The sequence below is a fragment of the Budorcas taxicolor genome, chromosome 6 (genome assembly GCF_023091745.1).
Source record: "Budorcas taxicolor isolate Tak-1 chromosome 6, Takin1.1, whole genome shotgun sequence".
Classification (NCBI taxonomy): domain Eukaryota; kingdom Metazoa; phylum Chordata; class Mammalia; order Artiodactyla; family Bovidae; genus Budorcas; species Budorcas taxicolor.
This window is the reverse complement of record NC_068915.1, coordinates 56,121,047-56,139,365: the sequence shown is the minus strand read 5'-3', so window position 1 is coordinate 56,139,365 and position 18,319 is coordinate 56,121,047. Positions and strand designations below refer to the sequence as shown.

General features: G+C 36.2%; 1 protein-coding gene across 1 annotated transcript in view; it reads left to right on the top strand.

The window, feature by feature from the left end:
* The first annotated feature begins 1,024 nt into the window (after window positions 1-1,024).
* The window catches only part of ARAP2 (ArfGAP with RhoGAP domain, ankyrin repeat and PH domain 2), a 187,846-nt gene continuing 170,551 nt past the window's right edge, over window positions 1,025-18,319 (top strand). The window contains exons 1-5 of the mRNA XM_052642100.1: window positions 1,025-1,932; window positions 11,398-11,456; window positions 12,626-12,702; window positions 13,367-13,458; window positions 15,161-15,514. Of these exons, the coding sequence (XP_052498060.1) occupies window positions 1,025-1,932; window positions 11,398-11,456; window positions 12,626-12,702; window positions 13,367-13,458; window positions 15,161-15,514 (1,490 nt within the window). The remainder of the gene's footprint in view (window positions 1,933-11,397; window positions 11,457-12,625; window positions 12,703-13,366; window positions 13,459-15,160; window positions 15,515-18,319) is intronic.

Below are 18,319 nucleotides of genomic sequence, written 5' to 3'. Positions count from 1 at the left end.
AGGAAAATGTGACCTTTAAACTTTTTCCTTTTCCTTTCATATTAACTTACTTCCTGTTATCTAATGTAAAGTTGTTCTTGTCTTATATAATAGTGTACATATAATGCTGCTGCAATTTTGAAGTAAAAATCATTGACCTGAGAAATACGTTCTAACTGTGGTTTTGGAGTGAGTCTTTGAAGAAAGTATAGTAAAGGACGGAGTTGTTCATATCTATTAGGTACTGTTGAGAAAAGTTATCTAAAATTTGGAAATCAAAAGTACAGCATGCTCGTGGGATGCCTTGTTGAGGGTATTGTTTAACAGGCACACCCCAGGGATATTCTAATTCTTGTGTTCTACCTGCTATTTACTATTTGATTAGAACTCTGAACTGGGAAGTTACCTGTTGGCTTATAGATTTTTGTCCAGTGGAAATATATCCCCAAAGGTTATGGTTTTATTGCCCTGTAGATCACTAACCAGTTTTTTTTTTTTTTTTAAAATATAACCTACCCATCTTATTATAGAACTAAAAAAAAAGTTTTCTGATGGACTATATAAACCTGTTCAACAAATGATCTTGGAATTAGCCCTACCACCTTACAGGTTCCCTCATTAATTAGTGAATAAAATTTTTGGACACATGTTTAATTTATATTTAAGAATCTTTTAACCTTTTTGAAAATCATCATTTGGTACTACTATAGCATTTCTGTCCCATCCCTTCACACTCTACCTAGGAAATGGCTTTCTAGGGCATGCAGTTTCCAAACTTAGCCGGTAGAAGTAGTGATCCTCATTTCTGTTGTGTTTCTTCAGAGAACGTTTATAATGTAAAACTAGTTTTAATGCCAAAAATGTCCTAATAACTTGCTTTTCTCTTCTTCTCTTTTCCTAGGCTTAAGCACATGAAGGATTCACTGTGGAGAAAACAGCATTTTTGAGATAAGTCAGAGGAAAACCCACTACAGAACACACCCTCCTATGTGTGTATTGCATTGTACTGCTTCTTAAAACTTTGCCTAGTGATGAAGCCACCATTATGTCCTCAGTCAGTGAAGTGAATGTTGATATCAGAGATTTCCTAATGAGCATTAATTTGGAGCAGTACCTCTTAAACTTCCGAGAATTTGGTTTTAATAATGTGAGGGACTGTGCAGAAATAAATGACAGTGTGCTCCTCAAAGTTGGAATATCACCTACAGGACACCGGAGGAGGATACTTAAACAGTTACAGATAATCCTGTCAAAAATGCAAGATATCCCAATATATGCAAATATTCACAAAACAAAGAAGAATGATGAGACCTCAGAGGATCACCAGGCTCCATCTTCTGCTCAGAATACCTCCTTAGAATTTTCAGATTCACACAGTGTTCAAATACCTAGCCGGATACAGTTGGAGTATGTTACAAAAAATGTTGGAGAAAATGAGGTTTGTGTGGAAAATAGCCAGTCTCTTAAATCAGATGATAAGCTGACTCTTCCTACACACAACTTTCCCATTCCAGAAGACGAACCACACTCAAATTCAGGTTCTTTTCAAGATTCTTTACTTGGTAATGAAATTACCGACGTAGAATCTTTGATAACAGAGAAGACTGTGGGCTGTACAACTGAAGAAGAACAAACAGGAAAAGCTGATTTGATTTCAGAAAATGTAGGCAAGCTTCCTAACGCAGACCTTGAATTCCTTTCCTCCCATGACTCTTCAGTATCAGAAGCAAACTCTGGAAATGGAACTAACGTTTTATTAGAAAGCTCACCACCGTCCCCATTCTTTCAGTTTCAAGGAGAAATGGTTGTAAATGATTTGTATGTGCCATCATCACCAGTCCTAACAGCTATGAGAAGTCGTAGCAAGTTGGTTTCAAGACCATCTCGATCTTTTCTGCTAAGACATCGGCCGGTACCAGAGATTCCAGGATCAACGAAGGGAATTTCAGGGAGGTAGGAATTTTTATGATAGGCTGTGTGTATTTGGCTTGGGGGAATGTAGTTCTAACAGTTTTCTTTTCTGTGTTCCTTTCTAAATTTGACATTTTAGTTTACCTGTTCAACCAACCTTTTCTTTCTTCTAAAACTTTTTCATCATGTCATTTCTCTTGTATACCATTACCTAGAGTCTGTTTTCAACTTGTAACTGCCTGGGACTCTCTGTTTCCTATTTAATTGGTGGAATTCCCGTCCACTAATTCTACCTGGATATTCCATCCCATATCTAGTATATGGAACCTTCCACCATATCTAGTATTATCTTCTTCCATGAGTGCACTTATATTTGAATTGTTGACTCTGTCTCCCCTAGGAGACACTAGGTTATGTGTTCCTTGGAGGAGGACCACGTTTCTATGATTGTATCTCTACTGCTTGACACAATGACTGGCACCAATGAATCATTCAGCACGCATCTAGTGAGCACCTACTTGATACTGGTCACAGTACTAGGAGCAGAGGAAGTAGAGAGGGATAAAGGGGCTTGAAGTGTAGCACAGAAGACATGTAAATAGTAGTAGCATAACAGTATGAGACCAAATGAGCCGGAGACTGGAACTCTAAAGAGGGGTCCTAACGACTTGTTGGGTCTTCGGTACCCTGGGGTAACTGTAGAGTCAGAGAGGAGCTGACTTACTGCAGAGACTGCTTTCAACCGTTTCTCAAAATTCCACCTAAGATGTGGTTTCCTCCAGGGCTGCGGTGAGATTTTTTTTTTTTCCTATTCACTAAAATCTAGCACTTGTCTCTGCTAGGATCATGAGGTTAAGTTCAACCCGTACTGCTGTGGCACCAAATGCAATTACAGATTGCTGTGCAGGGTCTAGGCTGTGTATGTATTTCTGCAAGATTCTCTTTCCCCTGCTTGTATCCCTATGTAGCCACTCTGTCCCTGGTGCTGGAACTTGGCTGTATTTATAAGAGAAAGTATGGAAATTTAGTATATGCAAGAGAAAACATGGCAGTTTACAAGACCACGTTAAGTGTCTTCCAGTAGTGTGTAAACTCCTTCAGGGCAGAGGCCCTAATTACTTTGTCTTTATCTTGGCATCCCTGGTGCCAGTGGCAGTATTGAGTATTTACTGGGAAATCAGTTGGCAGTGTCATTTATTGAACACCTGGAATCTGGTTTGGTTTATAATTTTCCATAAAATTATAAACTAATTCTCACACTGGCCCTTGAAATAGGTATTATTCACCCGTTTTCTTATGAGGTAACTGAGCCTTCGGTTAATTTTTCTAGGATTACATTGGCTGTGAACTGGAATTTCATTCCAGTTCATTTGATTCTATAGCACACTTTTTTAACCACTCATTTAGTAAATGTTCCTAAAAGTGTTGATGGTGTATATAAGAAATGGAGTATTTCTTAGGAATGTGGAAAGGTACCAGTTTTTGTATACCATTGTAGCTTTAGCATATTTTGCTAATTTTCGACATTTAAATGAGAGGAGTCTGCTGTGTCTTTGCAGGAATGGAATCCTTTTGGAAGCCATAAGGATAACTTCAGATAAGAAACACTGGGCTCAGGTTTTACTTAAGTTGTGTTATTTTTATACATTTTTGAGAATCTTTTGATGTTCATTTAGTTCTAAGTGTAAGCTTTGTATCATGTGAAAGGCTGGTTATTCACATTGTGATTCTTGAGTCTTTGAAAATGAGAATTGAAATAATGGTACAATTAGTAGTAAGCAGCTTAGCAGGCAGAGAAGGTGATGGCACCCCACTCCAGTACTCTTGCCTGGAAAATCCCATGGATGGAGGAGCCTGGTGGGCTGCAGTCCAGGGGATCGCTAAGAGTCAGAGACGACTGAGCGACTTCACTTTTACTTTTCACTTTCATGCATTGGAGAAGGAAATGGAAACCCGTTCCAGTGTTCTTGCCTGGAGAATCCCAGGGACGGCGGAGCCTGGTGGGCTGCCGTCTATGGGGTCACACAGGGTTGGACACGACTGAAGTGACTTAGGAGCAGCAGCAGCAGCAGCTTAGCAGGAGCTGATTAAGACAGTAAATGGTATCTGTGGATTTCTGGCGATCAAATTATAAAACGAGATAATAAATTATTTTCAGACCAGTGTTTTTCTTTGTGGTCCTTGCCTGAATTGCAAATAGTAATTGCAAGATTCTGCAGTGTTATAAATGAAACTGTTGATTATATAATCCAAGATTCTCTCTAGTCAAATAACATCTAAATGATATTTAGTATATTCCTTGATGTAGCATTGAATATATTTCTTTGTGGCCAGTGATTTTAACCTAATTTCTTTACTCACTAAACATTTTGTATAATTCCTGAAAGGAGCATGATTCTGGGTATGTGTTCCTGATGTGAGGTGCTTTGTTTCTATCTCCCTGGACATGTACCCCCAACCTCTACCCCTTGCCAAATTATCTGATGCAGTTGATGGGTTCTCTTTGTCCTTGCATTGGGCTCCTTCCTTGAATTCCTGTCTCATCCTCTTGGGAAGGCTGGATTGGGTGGGGCTATGCTGGTGGCTTAGATGGTGAAGCGTCTGCCTATAGTGAGGGAGACCTGTGTTTGATCCCTGGGTCAGGAAGATCCTCTGGAGAAGGAAATGGAAACCCACTCCAGTACTCTTGCCTAGAAAATCCCATGGACGAAGGAGCGTAGTAGGCTATAGTCCATGGGGTCGCAAAGAGTCGGACATGACTGAGCAACTTCACTTCACATGCTGGACACTGGAACTCAGGATCGCTTTGTAAGTCCTGTCTCTTGGGGGCTAGGTCAGAACTAGCCTTGAAGAGCAGTTCTTCCTTATCAGCTCACCAGTAGGTCTCCCATAGAGGTCTCGAAGTAGAAAGCAAGTCCCACCAGCTGCCCTTCCCTGTGAGTCATAGGTATGTCTTGTGAGTCTTAATGATCCTTCCAGGAGGATCCTCCTTAGTACTCAAAGCAGGAAGGGTTCAGGTATCTTTTGCTACGAAAGAGGTACATTTCTTATCCTCCTCCCTAGTTTAATGATTTTCATACATATTTCATGCAACTATTTTATCCTTGGCACAAGTCACAAAGCCCTGTCTTTTAGGTGTCATGCCTTTGAATATTTTGGGGAAGGAACAGTAAAGAAGCAGAGGTATGCAAGGTTGCACTGTGGTTGGAGTACATCTTTTGTAACGTAAGACTGAGGACCTATGTTAACTGTTGAAGGGCATTTTTCAAAAGTATGTGTTCTAAACCTGAAGTCACCAGCCTTCTGTGAACTTTTTATTAAAAGTAAAAATTATAGATATTTTTCTCTGGATGTACATAGACATGATGATATAGACATTAAAAGTGGATCTGCTATTTTAGACTTTAATGGTGAAACATATATGAACAAAAACATACAGACAATTAAGCAACTGTGTGCTACATTGAATTAGAAAAATACTGAAATTCATCTCATCCTCATGTTCAAGAAAACCTTTATATTTCATGTAAGTAGCAAAAAAAAATGCTTAGCATTGTAAAATTCAGATTTTTTCCTTTAAAATGGCTTTTTACAAATTCTATGAAAATGAGTTGATTATTTCAGTATTTGCAAAATTTTGACTTGAACGTCTATCAATAACAATGAATCAAAGTTTTTAAAACCTATTTTTAATCAGAGGACAATTGCTGTGCAATGTGTTGGTTTCTGCCATATAGCAACATGAATCAGCCATAGATATACATATGTTCCCTTCCTCTTGAACCTCCCTCCCACGCCATCCCACCCCTCTAGGTTGTCACAGAGCATTGGGTTGAGCCCCCTGAGTCATACAGCAAATTGCCACTGGCTATCTGTTTTACATATGGTAATGTATATGTTTCAGTACTACTCTGTCCACTCATCCTGCATTCTCCTTCCCCCGCTGTGTCCATAAGTCTGTTCTGTCTGCATCTCTGTTGCTGGCCTACAAATAGATTCATCAGTACTATTTTTCTAGATAATGAATCAAAGTTAATAATCGCTTGACTGACTGTGAGTATAAAGGTATCTATCTGTGCGATACTTTCTCAAGTGAAGAGACATTTGTACTCTTTATTCATAATTTTGAAAGTCCTGCTTTGTTTGAAAAAAAATTTTGAACTGTAGCTTCTGCTAGTTGATGAAAAAGTTTTACAATAATGATGTAGGCTTTTGTGTTGTAATCCTTCTGTAATTTTTATTCTTATCCTAAGGACTGTTTTGGAATTTTGTAAATTGAGACTCAATTATTTGTTCATTATACATTTCATATTCTTCATCTGAGCTGTAGTTAATGCACCCTCATGTTCTCTGAATTCAGATTTGTGTGATTTAGTTAGACATTCAGTTCAGTTCAGTTTAGTCACTCAGTCGTGTCTGACTCTTTGCGACCCCATGAACTGCAGCACGCCAGGCCTCCCTGTCCATCACCAACTTCTGGAGTTTACCCAAACTCATGTCCATCGAGTCAGTGATGCCATCCAGCCATCTCATCCTCTGTCGTCCCCTTCTCCTGCCCCCAATCACTCCCAGCATCAGGGTCTTTTCCAATGAGTCAACTCTTCACATGAGGTGGCCAAAATATTGGAGTTTCAGCTTTAGCATCAGTCCTTCCAATGAACACCCAGGACTGATCTTTAGGACTGGTTGGATCTCCTTGCAGTCCAAGGGACTCTCAAGAATCTTCTCCAACACCACAGTTCAAAAGCATCAATTCTTCGGTGCTCAGCTTTCTTCACAGTCCAACTTGCACATCCATACATGACCACTGGAAAAACCATAGCCTTGACTAGACAGATCTTAATGTAACCTCAAAACAGCTTTCCCCTGCTGCTAATGATTCCAGTGTTTTTCTTTTGAATTCAATAGTGTAATGACCTATAGTTAGTCTGTTGTAGTTAGTATGTTATGAATTGTAAGAACTGTATTTTTTTAAAACAAACATTCTGTGTAATGATATGGTCCATCTCGGGTGTGTAATTGATTATTTTTTTTGGTGTGGGTGTCATGCCCACGTAATGGGTAAGTGTAGATTATAAAGAGAGATCTTTAACATTAATTAGCATTTATGCCACTACTTTTCTTGGCAATTTTAGTGATTTAAAAATATGAGAACAAATAACATGTGTAGGTAGTTGAAGATTCACTTTGATAGTTATTTCTTTGAAACTTGGTTCACATAATATTATTTTAAAGGTTGTTAACATCCATGCATGTATTTTATGCAGTATCTGCTGTATAGGACTTTACTAAATGAAAAAAAAAAATTTATTCTGCTACTACATTGTTGACACTTTTTTTAGTCTTTCAAACAAAGAGTGTTCATACTTTTAAGGACTTTAAGAAACAGTAGTTCATATTATCAGTTTACCAGGAAGACCAACCATTCTTTTCTCTAATAAAACAGTTGTCTCTCATTCTAGCTGAGTGTTTGTGTTGTGTAAGGCACACCTTATGCTCTTTAAAAGCATCATCTCATTAACCCTTATGATATTCCTAGGCAGCAGACCTAGTTTTTATTCCCCTTTAGTAAATGAGGAAATTGGACTCAGGCCTGTTGAATAACTTGACCAGGATCACCAAAGCATGGTAACAAAACAGGATGATAACTACTGCTTTTCTTAGTGGGTTTTTAATTTTTGCAAATCACTGATGCTTTATATTTCAAATTTAATAGCAATCTGCAGTTTCTAGGAAAATTGATGGGAGAATAATAGAGCAGAAAGGAAAGAGCATGGGCTTTGCACTCAGGATGGAATTCACCTTGAATGCGGGTTTTTGCCTTCTGTTAGCTATGCCACTTGGGCCAGAGAATCTCCGTTCCTTATTGGTAGGGTTAGGACACCAAGTTCTACCTCATCAGTCTATTAAGGAGATGAAATATGAGATGTAGATACAAAAACTCTTAACAAAATGCTTTGGGCATAGTAGATATTAGAATATAAAATAGCTTGAGATAATTTATTTATAGATATATGAGAATAAATGGATAATCACCAGTTTTAAAAACAGCTTGTTTTCTGTGTTGAGCTAATTTTCATCTTCAGTAGATCAAATGAACTTGGTTGATAGATTTGGTAATTGCTTGCAGGTGGATACTGAATTGCAAAATCAATACAAATCATTGCATACTTTTTTCTTTATATTTATAAAAAGTAAGCCAACAAAATATGCTTTAAAATACTACTAATGGATGTACTTAAAAGAATTCAAAATCTTTTTTATACACTAATTTGCATTTTTTTTCCAGGAAGTTAAAGTTAAGTTTTTTATTAAGCATGATGGTTTTGAATAGGGCTTATAGAGCTACGCTACTGGAGTTTGAATCCCAGGTTTGTTACTTAAGAGCTGTGTGACTTTTGGAAAGTAACTGCTTTGTTTGCCAATTTTCTTCTTAAAAAGTGCAGATAATGATAGCCCTTACTTCTTTGGGTGTTTGTGACTAAATGCACAGACATACACATTGTGAGTGTGTGTGTGTGTATTTATAAAATTTTGAGACCTGTGTCTGATACATAGTAAGTGCTCAATAAGAATTAGCGGTATTTATTATTAGCAGAAGTTATCAAAGATGTAGAAAATGTGAGTGCTGCTCTAATCAGGGGTTCAAATTATTAATATATATTTGTGTCAGTGACATACAAATTCAAGGAAATGATTATAGCCATATCACAGTGTCAAGAATCTGGAGATAATGAACAAATAAAGGATGAATTATTTTGCAACACTTAGATAAACTTGTATGCCCTCTCCTGTCACAGACAGCTTCTATCCTGACTTTAACTAATGATTATTACACTCATACTTTAAAAAAATATTGTACCTCTTAAGTATATCCAAAACAATATGCTAGTTTTGACTGTCTTGTGGACTTAAAAATGCAATCATACAATAACTCTTCTTACTAAGTTCATTTTGCTTAACATTGAAAGTTATCTATGTTGATACATACAGTTACAGACTATTTTCATTGCTGTATAATAATTCATTGTATGGCTATACCATGATATCCATTCTTCTATTATATTTCATATGCTCAACATAGTCTAGTATTTTATATATAAACAATATACTTACATGTGTAAGTTTATAACTAACTTACATAATAAAATAGACTGATGCTAAATATATATGTTGATGAATTTTGACAAGTATGAATACCGATGTGTATGTGAGCACTACCACAATAAGAATAGAGACCATTTCTATCATTCCTCAAATCACCTGTGCACGTAGGTAGTAAATTATTCTATCACCTGCATTGGGCAACCACTGATTTCACTGTAAATTAGTTTTTTCTGTTCTAGGATTTCATACAAATGATGTCATACAGCAGATAACGTTGTGTTTGATATCTTTTATTCAACCTGATGTTTTTGAGATGCATCCACATGGCTGTATGTCAGTTTGTTTTTGTGGCTGTTGAATGTTGTTCTTTTGTGTGATTCTTCCACAATTTCTTTTCACTTTTGCATGCTGACATGTACTTGAGTGGTTTTTCTTGGGGCACATCCTACATGCATGTCTATTGAATACATACCTAAAAGTAGAGTTGCTGTGTTCTGTTTTGGAAGGTAATACAAAGTGGTTCTCACCATTGAATGGTTATGTTCACTTACTTTATCACCATCAGTGTGTGTGTATTCCTTTTGGCTCATACCCTCAACAGCATTTTGTTATTTAAAAACTTTCAGCTGTACAGGTGAGTGGGTAGTGATATTTCATTGTGATTTGAATTTGCATTTTTCTGATGACCAGTGAAATTGAGGATCTTTTAATGCATTTATTGGCCATTGGCCAGTTTCTGTCCTTTTTTATGTGGTGCCTTTTGAAGTCATTTACCCATTTTAGGGAAAGGGAGTTGTTTTGAATTGCTAGCCTACTTTCACTTAGCATGATGATTCTGAGATTTATTCACAGTATGTATAGTAGTAATTAATGTGAACATAACTAGTGAGTGCCCATGTCCTTACCTTACTTCTAGTCTTAGAGAAAATGGTCAGTCTTTAATCACTGATTACAATTATTATTTTAATAAATGCCCTTTATTAGGTTGAGGAAGTTTTCTTTCTTTCCAATTCCTAGTTTGCTGAGAGCTTTAGTGATGGATAGATGTTGAATTTGGCAGTTGGTTTTTCTGAATCTATTGCCATGAGAATGTGATTTTTCTCCTTTATCTTCTTAATTTGCTGAATTATATTCATTTTTTCCTGTGAAATCAGTTTTGCTTTCTTGGGATAAATTTTACCCAGTAATAATATATTACCTTTCTATGTATTGTTGGATTTTATTTGCTAATAGTTAATGATTTTTTGCATGTTAAGTTCATGAGGAATATTTGTCTAACATTTATCTGTTTTGGTTTTGACTGGTTGTATATCAGTAATACTGGCCTTACAGAATGAATTAGGAAGTCATTCTTCCTTCTCTTTTTTCTGAAAATGTTTATGTAGACTTGGTGTTATTCTTTCCTTAAATGTTTGGTGGAACTTACCAGTGAAGTATTTGGGCCTGGAGCTTTTTGTGGGTAGGTGATTGTGAAATTCAGTTTTCCTAATAGATACAGGGATATTAAGAAATTTTATTTTTCTGTGATATTTGATCATTTGTGTCTCTAGGAATTTTTCCATGTCATCTAATTATTGAATTTATTGACAAAGTTTTTCTTAATAATATGTAATTTTCCCTCTTACGTTTGTAGAACTTCTAGTAATGTGTTCTCTCTCACTCCTGATACTGATAATTTGTCTCCTTTGTGTCACACTTGTATTTTCCTTCCCTGAGGTTTCTCAATTTTACTGGTCTTTTCAAAGAACCAGCTTTTGATTACAGTGATTTTAAAATTTTTGTCTATAGCCTATTTCATTACTGTGTGTATGTGTGCGCATATATATATATCTCCTTTCTTGCAGTTATTTGGGCATATATATGTAAGAGAAGTTGAGGACACTGTCCTGATTCTTACATTTAACTGGGAAAATAGAACTCTTTCATATAGTAGTAGGTGTTATCCTGTTTCCACAGTGTTTTCCTCTGTCATTGCTGTTATATTGTATTCTATTTAATTACCTGTAGTATCTCTTTCCCAAGGCTGTAAGATCTTTGAGAAAAGGTCTTACATATGTTCAATTATACTCTTAGAACTAGACAGATTTTTGATTAAGTATTGTGAAGCTAAGACAAAAATGTCATAAATACTTCAGCAAATATGTTCACTTACTTTTGTGAATTATAAAAAGTGAAAAGCAAATACTTGTAAAATCCATTAAAATCACTTTCTTTAAGGCTATTTAGAAAAATGCGTTTATGGAATCTGGCCATCGTATTTTAGTAAAATCAAACTTATTTTTGAATATTGGTTTTTCTACCGAAGAGAATATATGTGCCTACAATTAATCCTTCACTCAAGATAGTTACATCTGGTTTACATATGTGTTTTAATGGCTCTATTTTTCCCTTTGCTTTAAGCTATTTCCGTGAGAGAAGAAATGTTGCTACCTCAACTGGAAAGTCTGTGACACAGCAAAGTGAGTCTCTTATTTTAGTCTGTAAATTAGTTACTACTCATTTGGTAGTCTTACATGTGTTAAAATCATGATCAAGAAGGCAATCCACCTGTGGAATAGGGAGTAGTGGGAATAACTGTCTACCAGGGTTCATAGTACTCCAGACACTTTTAAAAGTGAAAAATAAAAACTGTGAGTGAATGTAAAATATATTTTACAAATAAACATTCTGCTTTTAATCTTTCTACAACCAAGTAGATCAATAAAACCTGACTTTGGTTTGAAAAAAAAAAAAAGTGAATGAATGAAAAACAGTAATACACACGCAGACTCCTGGAAATTTGCACATGTTAATGTAAGATTTTTTTACAATCTTCGTTTATCATTAACCACAGTCAAAGGCATTTAACTAAGTTACGTGGTTTCTGAGTCTGAACTACAGGGTGTATATTTATGGAAAGTAATTTTGCCATGGTAACAAGGAAGGGTGACATTCATTGCTCTGGTCAACTGCTCACTGACAGAGGCTTTTCTTTCTTCTTTTTGAAAATTCTACTTATGCAAGTTCAGGAACATTCTTCTCAATGATAAGTTAGCAAGCACTTGGCTAGTGAGCCTTTAAAAGAGTTTGCAACAGCAGAAAATGCAAGTGTTAAGAATTCTTTATTGTAGATCTGTGTAATTCAGGGATAGTGGAAATTCTCTTGAAATAATTTATTTCCAGGTGTGCTAGCAGTTATGGTGTTACAGGGATTATATTAAGTGGATTTTGGCATTTTGAATGCTATTAACATCTAGCTGTCAGTGAACTTTTAATGATCATTTGTTGAAAATTACAGTAAAGATTAATTTTCTGCCATTATTTAGAAATTAACATTTTACATATATTGTGACAATTTCCATTGTATGGGGAAATGTGTTTAGTTATATTAATGTGGATCTTTGAGGTTAGCAAGGACAAATATGACGCATGACACTTGTGAAACGTCTTAGTTGTGAAGTGAGGGATGTATACAGAAAGAAAACCACAGTTAGAGTTGATTTGGAGGTAAGAATTATGAGCATAATTTGGACTCTCAGGATAAAGCTGAAATTATGATGTTGTTATGAAATAATTAAATATATGCTTTTGAAAAAAAAAATTCACATTATTCTCATCTTTCCATCTAATTCTGTCATTCCCCCAAAAGATACAAATGAAGAGAACTCATCTTCCATTTTACCTTATGGAGAGACCTTTCTCTTCCAGAGACTAGAAAATTTCAAGGTGAGTCCCATACATTTTAATTTTTTTCCATATTCAGTTCTTTGCTTTCCTGCCTTTACATGCCTCTTCATTTTCCTTTAAGCTGTTTGAAGAATGTGTTATATGGAAGAAAAATTTCTAGTGAGTAAATTTCTGTTCAGTAAAATCGTGGTAAATAGATATCTTAAAATATATATCACAAAAACACATTTTAGTTTGTTTTTAGGGATACAGATCAGTGAATTTTCAAAATTTACCACAAGCTACTTTAAAAAAAAAAGAGAAAAGAAAAACCTCATTCAAAAGTAAAGCAAACTGACAAAAGCCCTCAATTTTACTTTTCCTTATACCCAAATACAGACAGACTTCTATTTCCTCTCCAGAACTTTTGCTCTTTTGGTATTTTATTTCTTGGTCAAGATTAAGTTGGAAGACAAAAAATAAGTGGGGAAGTAAATCAGTTTTTAGCATCTTATGTTCTTAGTAGAAAATATGTACTAATGATTTAAATAAAATACTGGAAAGGCATCAAAAGACTATGTTTACTTTTGTCTTGCTAATTAAGTTGTTTTTGTTGAAAATTGAGCTAAACAATAGACATTTGCTTAATAAAACTAAACCCACATGCTGTGGATCTTTGTAGAATATTGTGACCCTGAAAAGAAAATATATTCTTTTTTTATAGAAGAGATCTATAAAGAATGAATTTTGGACCCAGGAAGAAACACTCAAAGGGGAAACAACTACTGAAAGAAACTCATTTTTTGTCAAATCAAGGTATGAGGACATGATTGATAATGATTAATTCTTTTGAATAGAATTTTATACACGATTCATTGTTCAACTCTTGTTTATATTTATAAGAAAATAATTTATATTGGAAATTTCAAATCCTTTATTTTGATAGCATTCATTTTAATAATTTAGAGTCTGTAAATTGATTCTATAATCTGTAGCACATTATTTTTGTCTTTTCATAATTGAAACCATTTTCCCCTTTTCAGAGTGGCAAATATGTGGTAACTATGTTTGCACTTTAAAGACAGGAAGTTATCTTAATGTGAAGAAGAAAGGGGCAATGCCAAAAATGTCACTATGTGAGGTACAGAATTTTTACAGATGTAATGTAGAAGTTCAGCAGTGATAGGCAGCTTGAAAATTATCCAGTTATTTGTATCATTATCCAGTTATTTGGATCACTATGAGGTTAAACAGTATGTAAGGCACCAACTTAAACTTTATTTTTCCTCTATTTTATTAGCACTTGATATAGTGCATCATTACCTAACATTTGTCTTCTAGTTTATGCTTTATTCTCAAAGGCTGACACTGTTGAGGGTTTCCTTAAATTGAAATAAATAATTGAGAATCTTCAGTAAGCGTTTGAACCTATTACAATGCAGAATATGGAAGGAGCCAAGTTAATCCTTCTTTAAGGAAGCAATGGTGGCTCAGCATTAAAAAATCCACCTGCCAATGCAAGAGACACAGGAGATGCAGGTTCGATCCCTGGGTCAGGAAGATCCCCTGGAGGAGGGCATGGCAACCCACTCCAGTATTCTTGCCTGGAGAACCCCGTGGATTCTCCCATGGGCAGAGGAACCTGGTTGGCTACAGTCCATATGGTCGCAAAGGGCTGGACATGATTGAAGTGACTGAGCACTCAAACACGTGCACAAGGAAGCAGTGGATTTAGAACTCCATGTCCAGAAGGGTGTAATTTGACCCCTCAGCCTATCTGTTTCATTGATTAGCAAAAACTTCTTTGTACTGAGTTTTGTTATACATAAATGGCTGAGCGAGTCTGTTTTTTCTTAAATCTGTAGGAAAATAATCACCAATTGTGTATTCTCGTAAATATTACACATTACACAGCTTTTACCTTCTGATATCCTGGACGTTTCTTATTTTTCGTTAGGTACTTTCTAAGTCTAGTTTTTCCTCATTTAGGTTTTTTCCTTAATCTTGCAAAATAATACTAAAGATTTCACTTTGTTTTATTACATGATGATGGAGCAGAGGGTCTTTGGAGTCCTTTTGTGGAGAGGCGGAGAAAGGACGACAAGTGGAAATAAGATCTCCAGTGCCTCTCTCCACGATGTTGTGGTTTAAGATCTTGCTTGTTAAGTGGCTGACCACATACTGGTGGTGGTGAAGTTTAAATTGTGATGCAGAGAACACGGCAGTCTCCATCCTTAGTACTTACACTCAACCCCCAAAATAAACAGATCAGATTAAATGATATATAAAAGAAAAAGACACTACTTCTTGTAGTATATGAATACGTATTGAAATATGTCTTAGGATAATGAGAGAGTTCTATTTTTCTCAAAGAGTTTTAAAGATTATCCAGATGCATTAATTCAGCTCAGATTATCTTGACCTTAAATTTCTGTAATTGGTTGTTTATGAAAAAGTCACCTATGGCTTGTCACATACAGTACTTAGAAAGTATTAACACCATTCTTTTTCCATTTAGCATATATGATAACAGGACGGAAAATATAAGTGAAGACAAAGTAGAAGATATTTGGATACCTCGAGAGGACAAAAGCAGTCTTCCTATGGACTCTGCTTCAGAATCAGAGTATTCAACAGTAGAAGAATGTTTTCAGAGTTTAAGAAGGAAAAATTCAAAGCCATCTAAATCAAGGACTCAAAAAGCAGTGAATTTGGACCCTGTTAATAGGCACAGTTATCCACTAAGCTCAACAAGTGGAAATGCTGATTCACCAGTTATTTCCTCAAATGTAATATCTCCCTATGCCTGTTTTTATGGATCATCTACAAGGAAGGTTAAATCCGGATGGCTTGACAAACTCTGTCCCCAAGGGTATGTGTTCTTTCTTTTTTTCTTTAAGGGCTTATTAAAAAAAAAAATTCAAGTGTATCTATTTCTAAACCTGCTAGGTTGCTGCAGCTCCTCCCCACCCCACCATATGCATACAGAAACAGTTTTGAGAGACTTTGATAGCATTTTTGCAAATGCTGTTTCTTTAGATATATGAGGGACATGTGCCATGTACTGTGTGGAATTCTGGGCTAAAAGATTCTGAAAGCAAACTAAAACTGAAAGTCCTGATTTCACATCTAGATCCTTAATGTTAGTTTCTAACTTTGCACCAAAATGCGCTATCCTGTGTTTCAATTTGTAGCAAAGAAAAACAACACAGATTGAGTTAGTATTACTCGGCCCACGCTGTTTGGCTTTTGCTCATATTATAACAGTGTTCTGTTTGGGAATACAAGGCTTATTGTAGTTAGGGAAAAGTAGGTCATTGTTAGATTTTAGGCTTCACTGTTACAGATATATTGTTTTGAGTTTTGAATGTTGCACAAAAGGTCAGAGTCCCTTGAATATTATACTTTTAAAACAGATTTATCATTTCAGATGTTGACAAAGAAATGTCTGTCTTTACGCATTTTACAGTACTGAGAAATCTTTGGAGAGGGATTATGTTTAATTAGAATTGTTTTCTGAATTTTGAGTGTCCTTTTGAAATATTTACTGGAAATGTTTCTCATGAATTATTAAATTATTTTGGGATTAAGAAGAGGTGGCAAGAATACACAGAAGAACTGTACAAAAAAGATCTTCATGACCCAGATAATCATGATGGTGTGATCACTCACCTAGAGCCAGACATCCTGGAATCTGAAGTCAAGTGGTCCTTAGGAAGCATCACTATGAACAAAGCTAGTGGAGGTGACGGAATTCCACTTGAGCTATTTCAAATCCTGAAAGATGATGCTGTGAAAGTGCTGCACTCAACATGCCAGTTGGAAAACTCAGCAGTGGCCACAGGACTGGAAAAGGTCAGTTTTCATTCCAATCTCAAAGAAAGGCAATGCCAAAGAATAATCACACTACTGCACAATTGCACTCATCTCACGTGCTAGTAAAGTAATGCTCAAAATTCTCCAAGCCAGGCTTCAGCAATGCGTGAACCATGAAATTCCAGATGTTCAAGCTGGTTTTAGAAAAGGCAGAGGAACCAGAGATCAAATTGCCAACATCCTCTGGATCATGGGAAAAGCAAGAGAGTTCCAGAAAAACATCTATTTCTGCTTTATTGACTATGCCAAAGCCTTTGACTGTGTGGATCACAATAAACTGTGGAAAATTCTTCAAGAGATGGGAATACCAGACCACCTGACCTGCCTCTTGAGAAACCTGTATGCAGGTCAGGAAGGAACAATTAGAACTGGACATGGAACAACAGACTGGTTCCAAATAGGAAAAGGAGTATGTCAAGGCTGTATATTTTCACCCTGCTTATTTATCATATATGCAGAGTACATCATGAGAAACGCTGGGCTGAAAGAAGCACAAGCTAGAATCAAGATTGCCGGGAGAAATATCAATCACCTCAGATATGCAAATAACACCACTTTTAATGGAAGAAAGTGAAGAGGAGCTAAAAAGCCTCTTGATGAAAGTGAAAGAGGAGCGTGAAAAAGTTGGCTTAAAGCTCAACATTCAGAAAACGAAGATCATGGCATCTGGTCCCATCACTTCCTGCCAAATAAATGGGGAAACAGTGGAAACAGTGGCTGACTGTTTTTCTGGGCTCCAAAATCACTGCAGATGGTGATTGCAGCCATGAAATTAAAAGACACTTACTCCTTGGAAGGAAGGTTATGACCAACCTAGAAAGCATATTAAAAAGCAAAGACATTACTTTGCCAACAAAGGTCCGTCTACTCAAGGCTATGGTTTTTCCAGTGGTCATATATGGATGTGAGAGTTGGACTATAAAGAAAGCTGAGTGCTGAAGAATTGATGCTTTTGAACTGTGGTGTTGGAGAAGACTCTTGAGAATCTCTTGGACTGCAAGGAGATCCAACCAGTCCATCCTAAGGGAGATCAGTCCTGGGTGTTCATTGGAAGGACTGATGTTGAAGCTGAAACTCCAGTACTTTGGCTACCTGATGCGAAGAACTGACTCATTGGAAAAGACCCTGATGCTGGGAAAGATTGAGGGCAGGAGGAGAAGGGGATGACAGTGAATGAGGTGGTTGGATGGCATCACCGACTCAGTGGACTTGGGTTTGGATAAACTCTGGGAGTTGGTGATGGACAGGGAGGCCTGGTGTGCTGTGGTTCATGGGGTTGCCAAGAGTCAGACATTGCTGAGCAACTGAACTGAGCTGAAGTCTCTCCTGTTTAAGTTGGTGTGGTATGCGTCCTTATGTTGTGCTGGTTATCTTACTCTTCCCTTGAAAAGATGCATCATTTCTAGAAAGCATTATTTTCACCTAAAATAAATTTTATTAGCAAAAAAAAAATACCAGAAGAAGAATTAGTTGACTAATGGGAGAAATAATATTTAAGAAAGAAAAAAAATGCTGAGTACTTTTGTGGTTAGTAGTGATATAGTTAATATTTCAGCAAATCAGATATAGACTAAACTGAAGCAGAGTACTTCTTAGTATCAGGTATTTTTGTCACCTTTCTGGTTCCATTCGGGTGACAAAATAGTCAAATGTGTCTGTTTTCATCAATCATATTATTGGTAAATGCATAGTCAGATTGCAAAGGTATGAGTCATTACTCAAATATACACACCGGTGGAATGAAGCAGTGAGCTGGAATAGTCCCAGATCTCTCATTTCTGTAGAACTTAAATATTAGGGA